Here is an 11,614-nt window from a genome sequence, read left to right as displayed (position 1 = left end):
TGACATACATATATTCATTGATATATATATCCTCGAACCCAGAAAATAGCTATTTCACCACACCAATTGGTAAACGGGCTTTCGATTGTTAGGATTGTGACGAGAGAGCATGATCAGGGGTGTGGGCGTGGGCGTGGCGGCGGACAGTTACCTAGTATGACCTCGGGCGCGCGGTAGTGGCGCGTGGACACGATGGTGGAGTGGTGCTCGTGGTCGAAGGTGGCGCTGCCGAAGTCGATGAGCCGCACGTCGCTGCGCTTCACGCGCCGCAGGTCGTGCTTCTGCAATACACACCACGCTTGCACTCGCTCCCGTGTAGACTACACGAGGCTGTCTATAGACTACGAGGGCGGCTGTGCCGACGTCGCCTTCGGCGTTAGCCGTAAACTTGACTAGACGCAGACGCTCAAAATACGATATTGTGGGGCCTCTATATCTTTGGCGGCCATAGATTGGAGTGAGACACGGCAATGTGACTTTTTATTCGCACCTATGGCTGCCGTTGGCCGCTGTCGACTAAGACAAATTTCGTGGCCAGGCCGTAAGAGCGAGTATTTTGCGCCAACACACCACACACCGGCGCCTTTAACACCTTCGCTGTGGCAATTAGGTACCTTTGTACATATAAGGCCTTTCGAACGTGTTAAAGCGTGATCGACTGGTCATGTCATGTTGGCGCAACTGTGTAGGACACCATTTTGAATTATTAAGGGTGTTGGGCGTTCAGTTTAGTGGATTCAACAAATTCTAATTTAATTGTTAAACAAAAAATTAATTACACAATGAAGTCATAAGTATTTTGACCGATTTTTCCTCATTAGAATTAACAACCCGATTACGAGCAGGGCGACGGTACGGTATGTACACAAAACAGGAAATGAGACAGATAATAATAATAATGAATACTGGAGAACCGTGTTATTAAAAACAATGTTAGGGAAAACCAGAAACCACAGCAATTCACTCTCGTGTTACGTGACAGTGATACTGATAATATTCATGAAACCAATTGGTGATATTTATAAGCTTACAGTAAGTCTGTATGTGGGCGAGACAAATATCGGAGTAGGTAGTACGGATTCGCTCAGTGCGTCGCGAAAGTAATATTAGAAGTCGAGTCATCAGGTGCCTACATGTGGAGGTGTAATATTGACATGGACCGTTATACACAAGGTATCGTCATCAAATTAATAAGGTGCACCGGGGTAATTTCGACTGCAGGATCATTTCAACAATAGAAATATTTTCCACGTTTTAAACAATTAACTATAGTGCCATTATTTGTCTACTGGTCACATTCTATTTGACAAAAAATAATGTCATTACAGCTATTCAAAAAAATGGCACACAAATTATATGTACCGGTTGGGCAACAATTTTCCTCGTTTACGGGCGTTTTTAGAATTTGGGACCCCCCAATTAGCGTAAGTTGTTAATAAAAATTAACTCACTGTCAGTTTTGTGACGATAATTGGACGTAGTTTACGCAGAAACACAAAAGTCTTTCATTTCAATGACAATTTCAGAAAAATTGGAACGTTCCTGCGTGACTACGTCCAATTAAGCATGAAATTTTAATAAAAATACTGTTTTTGTGTCAATTACATAAACTTTAAGCGATAATCTACATTCAGAATGTGAAAAAAGTAAATTTTTAGACAGGTTTTATGCTTAATTGTCGTCACAAAACTGACAGCGAGTTAATTTTTGTTAACAACTTTTGCTAATTGGGGGAACCCAAGTTCTGAAAATGCCCTTACGGCATTGTTAATAGGTGAGTACGGTAAGGTTGATGTGTATTTGGGCCGTCGCACAGGCGCTTGTCCGTACCTTCTTAGAGCTAGCGTACACACTGAGCACCTCGTAGTCGGAGTCCACGAAGAGGATGTTCTCGGGCTTGAGGTCGGTGTGCGTGAGCTTGTTGTCGTGCAGGAACAGCACGGAGTACACCATCTGGTACGCGATGTGCCGCACCTGCTCCAGCGGGTACGGCTGGTAGTTGTTGTCTTTCTGTAATCATATATTCATAACATGTTAAACTCTTTAATCACGGTTCATGTCCATGTTCAGCTGTGTTATATAAGTATATATGTACTTGTTGTCTATTGATTTAGGCTAGTTTTGGTCAATGTGTAAGCTCAATATTTTGTAAAAGGAGCGATATAAAAATAAAAATAAACTATAAAAACCTGTGAGAAAGGACACTCTTTACGTCGCTATCTAATGAGCTTTAACAACAGACAATTAGAAAAGGCGTTATCGCCGCGACAAACTATTTCTGAGAGTAAATTAGGCAATAAATTGACACGCTACGCTTCTTTAGAATGCGAGATTAAATTTTAGCAAAAATGTACGGTATGTGTAGCGTGACGGCATTCGCAAGTTTCTTTTTACGATGTATCTTTTATATAATTTTACAATAATGCATTGATTACTTGTTCTTAAAATATCAAAATGAAAGGCAGAACTCACCAGAAAATCGAATACGCTTTGTCCGAGCATTTCAAATGCGATGCACATGTGCCCGTGGTATTCGAACCAGTCTAACATTTTTACACATAAGCTGAAACAGAAACAATATTTTCCGTTAGGACATTTGCTTTTAGTTCATGGATACGAATTCGTATCGTTTGCGACTCGGTCTTTGTGGACACTCAAACAATATTTTGACGGAAAAAACATAAGAATGCGTTAGGTAAGTACGTCATAGGTACACTGATTTTCTTTACACTCGTTCTGCCCACTATTATACAGTTTAAGCCACTGAAATTTTAACTAAATTATTGAAAAAATAGGATAGCTTTTCCTTTGTATCACGATTTAGGTAAAACATACAAAAAATAGGTATTCTTTGTCTATCCAGGCTTTTAATTAATAATTTCTAAAAAATGGAATATGTCCTTTATAAATCACATTGAAGTAATCTTCATAAAATTCTCTACAAAAAAGTCTTATACACTTTTTATCTGGGACCAATCGTTCATGAGATATGGAAGGGAAAAGATGGACAATAAAGGAATAAACTCATTTGTTTATGAACAATACGTTTATTCTTATAGAGACGCGGTAGCGTGTCAAGCCAGGTTCAAGTAACAAAAGTAGCAAGCAGCACCGTGTGTAATATTACACGAACCGTTTGGAGCCACATTTGACCCCCTTCTAACTCAAAAACTATTTCCCATAAACGTGTTATAATGCAACGTAAAAAGAAACCAACGCGCGTAGTAAAAGTATGAGCTATAATCGCTCCTCAATAAGCCCGGTACTAGCAGCCCGCCTTAGTGCGTTTTCACATTATCCGATCCGATATCGGATGTCGGAAAGATTTCAAAGGCAAAAATCCAAGACGGTGCCTTAAATGTACGGGATATCGGTCCTACTTCCGATATCGGATCGGATAATGTGAAAACGCACTTACCCCGCGCGCGCGCGCGCAGCCCTTTATAAGCCACCGCGCGGCCGTCGCTCGCTCATCCCAGTCGTCCTCAAAACGTCGACGTAAGACCGCTCCACAAGGATGGGGCGCGACCAGATACAGCCCTCACAGCGCCCAGCGCGGAAGGGGCTACTCATACCCCAGCAGGGGTGTTGAACGACATTACAGCAGCGCTCGCTCAGTTTGTCTCGCTTTGATGGGATAAATTCATAAATAAAATTCCTAACTATCTTCCGTCTCTACTTCGATGGGAGCTCCGTTAGTTCATGCTCCTGAGCATACACCACAGACACTGGAGCAGGCAATTCCTGCTTTTCGGCAGCCACATCGCACCCCACACCCAGTCGTGCATCGGCAAAATATAGTTTTGAGAATGGAGTCAGGTGCCACTGGGTCGTTGGTTGTCACTGGCTTTAATATGCCATCGCCTCTTCTAGTTCATCCCCATTCAGTAGGTGGTAAATAAATTGTACGTTAAATACAAAATATTTGTACGCCTGCTTGAATATTGAATGCACGTGCTAAACTTACCTCTATTTTAAGAAAATTTTACTTATTGAATCCGAAAAAAAAGGCGTACAAATATTTTTATACAACGTCGGTGGCAAACAAGTATACGGTCCGCCTGATGTAAAGCGGTCACCGTAACCTATGGACGCCTGCAACTCAAACAGTGTCACATGCGCGTTGCCACCCCATTAGAAAGATGACCCACACCATTTTTGGGCGGTCTTACGTCGACATTTTGAGGACGACTGGGATGAGCGAGCGCCGGCCGCGCGGTGGCTTATAAAGGGCTGCGCGCGCGCGCGGGATAAGTGCGTTTTCATTATCCGATCCGATATCGGAAGTAGGACCGATATCCCGTACATTTAAGGCGCCGCCTTGGATAAGCCTTTGAAATCCTTCCGACATCCGATATCGGATCGGATAATGTGAAAACGCACTAAGGCGGGCTGCTAGTACCGGGCTTATTGAGACCGCGTCTCTATAAGAATAAACTTATTGTTCATAAACAAATGAGTTTATTCCTTTATTGTCCATCTTTTCCCTTCCATATCTCATGAACGATTGGTCCCAGATAAAAAGTGTATAAGACTTTTTTGTAGAGAATTTTATGAAGATTACTTGTGTTTCAGAACATTTTTTGCTATGTGCCACAGTTTAAGAGTTATTCACGAAAAACTAAAAAAAGGGACCTTTACACCCCCCTCCACCCGTTAGCTCCTCCCCTACCCATCAGTACTTTGAGTATGTGGATTAGAACACCATTCCCTACAACTATGCCAAAATTCGCCTATACACGAATTATTTCCGCCGACGGACAGTTAAATGTCTTCGTTAGGCGTGCTAATTGGACAGGACGAGGATATAGGCATTAGTATAGTATATAAGACCAGGCCCGAGCCCTAACGAGTTCCTCTTTTAAAATACTCGTTTGTTTTTTGCAGGCTTGTAAAGAAAAGCCGAATTTTTCAAATTGACTTAAGTGACTCGAAAAAAAAAACAATGATATACTTTGCGAGAGAGAACCTATAGTTAGCGGTCTTGAATTATTGTCAAGAAGTTGGCTATTTAGAAATAAATGACGCGGGAGCAGACGGTATTTTTGTGTTTTGAGTTGACACCAGCTTCTTCACTGGCCACCTGCCAACAAGAAGCCATAATCTCGTTTATAAACGAGCAAGGTCAAATATTGTTACATTCGAATCTCCTTGATATCAAATAATAAAGCAGTTTCGCAAACTATTTAAAAACGTAGGTTTACTCACTTTTTACAGTCTGGGTCAACTTCAGCTAACTTTTCTAATACATTTATTTCTAGTTTCGCAGCCTCTCTGTACTTTTCTACATTTTTTATTATCTTCAGAGCCATTCTGTGTTCCCTGGAATCATATAAACAATTGCTTAATCTATGATTACGAATTAGTTTGCTGGTAAACATTTTAAAGCAAAACTCAACAAAAATAAATACACAACAACACTGCCAAACAATGTGTCAGCATCCGGCGTTAGTACTAGTCATCGCTCTAATGCGGCACGATTTATTGTACACGTACAGTCATCGACACTAATTTCGCACAAAAAGAAGATGGCAAAAATATCTGACATAATCTTATTTCTACAGGCATAAGAGCGTGTCAGATATTTATGCATTTTTGCCGGTGACTGTAAAAAAAAATGTGAACAAAATAGAGAGTGATTCTATTTGATACTCCACATTGTATGTTTTCAGTAGAATAATATTCAGTAAAATAGTAGACTAGCCGTCGTATCATGCTTCCAATTTTATCACTTATCTATGTGGATAAAGTATCCGTCACGCTCTGGTAAGTATGTCAGTGTGAGAGTGACAGATTTGGCAGACAAGCATGGTCGCGCGATAAACGATAAAATATCAGGCCGTCCCTATCGAACTTACAAATAGTGCGATAGGGACGGCTTGATGTTTTATAATTTATCGCGCGACCATACTTGCCTGCCTGATGTCTTACCCACGTGGCTATGTGATAAAATTAGAAGCATAATAAGCAAAGGTACAAGCCTTGTATTACAAGTGCGCGAACTGTCAAATCGTATGGGTTTCCATGGAAACACACTTGTAATACAAGGCTTGTACCTTTCGAGAAACGGGCCACTGGTAGTTGCTAATGAAATAGCTGTAAATGAAATATTAAAATTGAGAGCCCCTTTTTGTTTTTAATATATCGGATTAATTATGTTTCAAGCATAAATAAGAGGATATTAGGAGTCATTTCGTGTATTATGAAATAATATTATATTTAGTCGTTTTTGATCTAGAACAGCATTTTGAAATTTATGAAAGTCCCCCTTTTCATTCGGTTTTCACCTTGTAAATCGACTGATATGTGAGTGTGTTCAGTAAAACGTCCAACACTTTGTTGTCGCTTACCATAAAGACGAGATTTGCTTATTTATATCTTACGAGACGAGATTTGCTTATATGTGAATAAACAGACAAAGCGGCTTTATAGCAACCGACAGTGGGACGTTTTAATAAACACGCTCACATAATATATGTGCTACTCATGGTTAATGGTGGGATTGGACCTGCTTTACACCTACCTAATTATTAGGCCTACAAAAAAACTTCGCGATGGTACACTACCGCTCGTAAGTATTTAGGCACTCTCATTATTTCTTTTAACTCAGATAAATTTTGTGTTCATAGTGCCATTTTCGCTTTTAAGCAGAATTTCGACATTATTTAAACACTTGCCTGGGAAAAACGCTATATATCAGTTTATGCAGACGTTTCTGCTAATCAGAAGTTAAAATATATATCAGTTGTTAAACACCAAAAAATAAAAATATTAACACTTGCTAAAATTTGTGGGATTAGGTAACTTATACATTTTATTACGTTTTTGGTAGCCGTTATTTCTCATATTGGATTCAAATTAAAACGCTTTGTTATAAACTATATAAAGCCATATAATTTTGTAAAAAAAAAATGTCTTACATTGAGTGTTTTTCGTCTGAATTTGGTGTTATACGAAAAACAGATATTTTGTAAAAAAAAACGGCATGGGTAAAACATGAGAAATAACACTCGTAACTCGAGCTATAGTGGTTCCTGAGCACAATCGAGGACTTTCAAACAGAGCCATCGCAAGAAAATTAAAGATGTGCCCAGGTACGGTTTACTACATAGTGAAAAAATTTGCGAAATCTGGCACTTTACTCAACAAAGTCGAACTGAAAGGCATAAAGTGACAACTCTAGCCGATGATCGTCTTATTGTTATTACTAGCAAACGTAAACGGCGACTTAGCACCCGAAATTGCCGCCCAGAATAACAAAACCACGAGAAACCCAGTCAGTGTTTCTACAGTAAAACGACGTTTGGTACAAGCTGGGCCGAACCCTGCGTTGCACTAAGGAAACCACTTTTGAGGTCTATAAATAAAACAAAGAGGCTAAATTGGGCCAATTCACACAAAAATTGGACAACTGCACAATAGAAAAATGTGTCACGTGTTTAGTCACGACTCCAAGTTCGAGATTTTCGGTGGCAACCAAAGAGGATCAAGTTTCTAGAAAGTTGCTGCCAAAGAAAAATGTGTAGTCAGTGCATAGACTGCCATCTCTCGACACAGGCTTAAAACTTTTGAACCTCAGTTTTGACAATTTGGCCCTTATTTATACGACACAAGCTAAGAAGCTTGATATGTGTTAAAATGTCAAATATAATTATTAGCGCCATCTAGCCGAGAGTCCCCCAAAGGTGTATCGCCATCTAGCCCACCGTACCTTTTTTTTTAGGTACGTTTTTTTCTTAGACTTTATTGTCTATACGGAGTTACAATTCGTCACTACTTTGAAAAAATCTCGTATCTCACGCTGCTCCTCAAAGTTAAAACGCAGTAAGTCTATATGCATTCCATACATACTTACTACAATTTTCTTTTCCCCTCACTAGCTCGGAAACACGTGTTTTGTCCTTTAATACCAGCGGGTAAAAACGCATTTTATCCACTAGTGGGTAAAGTAATTTGACCTTGAATAAAGTCAAATTAACTGTTTTAAAATTGATAAAAGTAGGTGAATCTAGTAATAAAGATGATTTACCACCTGTGGAACTACTGGAAACAGTGATAAACGCATTTTTTGCGTTGTAGTTTCCTCGCTATAGTGAGGGGAAAAGTTTTGTGTTACACTCGTGTATTTTACTTCTCGTGTGTTAAAAAACTCGCAAGTTCAGGATTCTTTCGCTTGCTCGTTTTTCAATTCCACACTCGGCGTTAAAATACAACTTTGCCCCCTTGTATAACAAATAACTATTTCATTGACAGACGAAGATACAAGTTTTTTTAAAAGTAGTGACGAATTATGTCATTGGTGGCAACAAAGTCGGTAGTCTTTGCCATCTGGAAGGCGACTAATTGGTGCCAGGTTTACTTTCTACTACTATAATTTTATTTATTTTCTCTGTATGTATTCTACTTTTAAAAATAAAAATATATTTTTTGTTGTTATGAACTAAAACTGTAATTTTAACCATATTACCTGAATTTGAATAGTGCCTAAATACTTTTGAGCGGTAGTGTATATGTCTATCTTTTAAGGATAACTTTTCGATAACCATTTTTATGCTTTACTTTCCGTGCTTTTTTGCTGTACTAAACCGTATTCAAATCATGACAAATAAAGAGAACGACAAACAGAAGATAAATAAATAACATTAACACTCACATTTCTAAATCTTTCACCTCCACCACTTTGCCGAACGTGCCCTCACCGAGCGTGTCGATGATTTTGTCTGCAATGAAACCAAGGAGTTGCAATCAGTCAAATGCAGCTTCGACAAAGTCATGGTGGAGTATACATTTGATTTTAAACCATAAGCAAGTTAACTAAGATAAGAAATTTCAAGAAGGATTAAAATCAAATTTAGCACAGCCCCACCATGACTTCCGATCAAATATCATTACAGTTATGGTATTAAATTTTATGCATTTAAATTATTTGTCAAAAATTAAATAATTTTTTTTTTAAAAGAATTCTTCGTTTTCATCTGGAAACACTGAACTGGAATGTTGATTTTGTTCTAATAAGAAATAAATGATTTTATAAAATCTTGATTCCTGTTGTAAAATTTGTTCTGTGTTATTTTTTTCATGTTGTTTTAAACAGTAGTGTGAATGTAAATGTATGTCAAACTAATATTTGTTACCAGAAGTTTAGTAAATTTAAGTGTATTTGAAAAGTATTATATGTGTAGTGTAAAGTAAAGATATAGTTTGTTAAGTTATGTTGTGGACACGAACATCTCGCTCCCATGACATATCCGGGCCAGTAGACGAGGTGTCCGTCCTTGTCGTCCTTGACGGAGGAGCGCGCGCGGGAACTCTGCAGAGGGACGCCGCCGCCGCGCCAGGCCGCCCGCAGTCGCCGCCAGCGCCGTCAGCACCGCGCCCGCGCCGTCAGCACGCCGCGCCGGCACGCACCGCGTCGCACACGCACCACGCCACAAGCACGAAGAGCGCCACGCGATCGCCACGACCCGAGTAGTGTTGTACCCAACAATCAAACAATGGAACGGTTGCCCGTCAGACAAGCGACAATTGGTATTGTGTGTCGTACATGCTGTTAGATGGCGGACGGTGGGCGCTGCGGAGCGGTGTCGAGCGGCGCGCGGCGGGCCGCTGCGGCGGGGCCGCCTCTGCCGCGCGCCGCTCGACGGGATCGGACCGGGACGGGGTGGGACCGCAACATACGCACAACACTCATCACGCATTCATAAAAACCACTCAGACAGGTCACATAGGGGAAGTGTCCACCCGAATCCTGACGTTAAAGCACTAATAGAATCATCATTGCAATACTAACACTAGCACTCTTATCTATGTAGCACCTTTTTCTTTTGGACTTGGAAAATATATTCACGCAAAATAATGACATGTTAGTTTTAATAAGACGTACAAAAAAGCAAAACACATGCACTATCATTGCATTCATTGATAATTTTATTAATGTGTAAACTAAATCAAAGTGAACGCCCAGTTATGCTTCGGTAATTGATAACGACTGGAGGTTGACATTGAGGTTCATGGTGTACCCTCAATGTATGCTATACTAAGTACCCACATATAAAACTAATTAAATCATGGTTTTGTAACGAAATAAGTGCATTTTAATGGTGACGATGACGTCGCTTTGCTTACAATATGCAATAGGGAACTGTGTAAAATAGGAAGATTATTGTATCGAAACTGTAATATTAATACTTAAATCCAAAATAACTGTACTCAAACATAGTATGAAATATTACGTTCGTTAAAATAGGCTTGTTCCACATTGTAGGCGGCGCAACTCCACAGAACTGTAAAGGAATTTCATACAATATTTCAGGTATAGGCTGATGATGAAAGTAATTTCTTTTTAATTTCCAGTGAAATATATTTGTGACGTAACTTCTGGGTAAAAAATAAAACGATATGCAAGGGCCTTTACAGACATGCCAACTGCAACTTTTACCGGACCTAAGCAATATTTGATTTTTGGTGCGTTTCGACATTTGGCTACTTTGGAAGTGAGACACCATGGTGTTAACACCTCTATTGCCATTAATAGTGTAAGTAGTTATCACTACATAGTATAAAACAAAGTCGCTTTCTCTGTCCCTATGTCCCTATGTATGCTTAAATCTTTAAAACTACGCAACGGATTTTGATGCGGTTTTTTTTTTAACAGATAGAGTGATTGTAGAGGAAGGTTTACATGTAGTGTAGGTATAGTACCCGTGCGAAGCTGGGGCGGGTCGCTAGTTTTATATAAATGTTAATAAATGTCAATTGTGGCCTTTATGAACGAAATAATATAATTAATAATTTCCGTCGCAATATTATTGTTCACTGAACTTTTTATTTATCTCATACTATGTTTGAGAAAAGCACTATCTATACATGTCTCGCCGTGAAAAGGGCTTGCCGGCTTCGTATCCGTCTACATTGTCTACACCAACAGCATTCAGTCGGCAACCCCTTACTTCCCGGCGTCTGCAGTAATGTATAACTAATAGTAATGTACTATTTTACAGCACCTTATTGCGCACATGCCAATTTTGCAAGCCTAACGATACCGAAATAATGTGATTGGTGTTAGCCACGCTAGGATTTTTTTTTTGTAAATAAATCTTACAGGTTGCAGATTGCAGATTACGGCAAACAATGTTTTTGGGACAGGAACATAATTATTATTAAAATCAATTTTGTATCGAGCACAAACGTTAAAAATGGAAAAAAAAAATCACTGACTTGGGTGGAATTTTAACCCCCGAGCTCTTACGTCTGTACTACCTACAGTCAACCAATTGGATCCCTAGACCACTGTAGAACTATGTCATAGTGACGTTATAAATCAGATTGTAAGACATCTCTTACTGCTTGTCATTTTGACATGGTTGCAGAGTGCCCTAGGGTTCCAATTGGTTGACTGTACCAAGGCGCCATCTAACAAAGCGAATATTTCCACCATAGAATATTAGATCAAGTCCTACCCACGACAGTATATTTTTTGACTTTGAATTTATGATGGTCTGTATTTGGCCGAAATAGTAAGTCATAATAATCATAACTACTAGACTATAGGAATGTGAGCAAAATAAGCACGGACCAGGTTATTGACACGCGGCACACAGACGCAGACGGCAGG

The 11,614-nt window shown here is 39.5% G+C and overlaps 1 protein-coding gene across 12 annotated transcripts in view; it reads right to left on the bottom strand.

The window, feature by feature from the left end:
* Positions 1 to 11,614, bottom strand: part of LOC125235652 (serine/threonine-protein kinase Doa) — a 117,872-nt gene that overhangs the window by 11,485 nt on the left and 94,773 nt on the right. For 9 of the 12 annotated variants that reach the window (XM_048142277.1, XM_048142285.1, XM_048142267.1 and 6 more), the window contains 6 exons: positions 9,229 to 9,310; positions 8,654 to 8,720; positions 5,209 to 5,322; positions 2,473 to 2,563; positions 1,831 to 2,010; positions 152 to 281 (listed from right to left, as the gene is read on the bottom strand). In XM_048142277.1, coding sequence (XP_047998234.1) covers positions 152 to 281; positions 1,831 to 2,010; positions 2,473 to 2,563; positions 5,209 to 5,322; positions 8,654 to 8,720; positions 9,229 to 9,310 — 664 coding nt within the window. Of the gene's footprint in view, positions 1 to 151; positions 282 to 1,830; positions 2,011 to 2,472; positions 2,564 to 5,208; positions 5,323 to 8,653; positions 8,721 to 9,228; positions 9,311 to 11,575; positions 11,595 to 11,614 lie in introns of those variants that run through there. The other 3 variants (XM_048142308.1, XM_048142264.1, XR_007178122.1) reach the window with 3 other exon arrangements.

This window comes from Leguminivora glycinivorella, chromosome 2, assembly GCF_023078275.1.
Source record: "Leguminivora glycinivorella isolate SPB_JAAS2020 chromosome 2, LegGlyc_1.1, whole genome shotgun sequence".
In the NCBI taxonomy this organism is placed as follows: Eukaryota; Metazoa; Arthropoda; class Insecta; order Lepidoptera; family Tortricidae; genus Leguminivora; species Leguminivora glycinivorella.
This window is presented reverse-complemented; position numbering and strand designations above follow the sequence as displayed.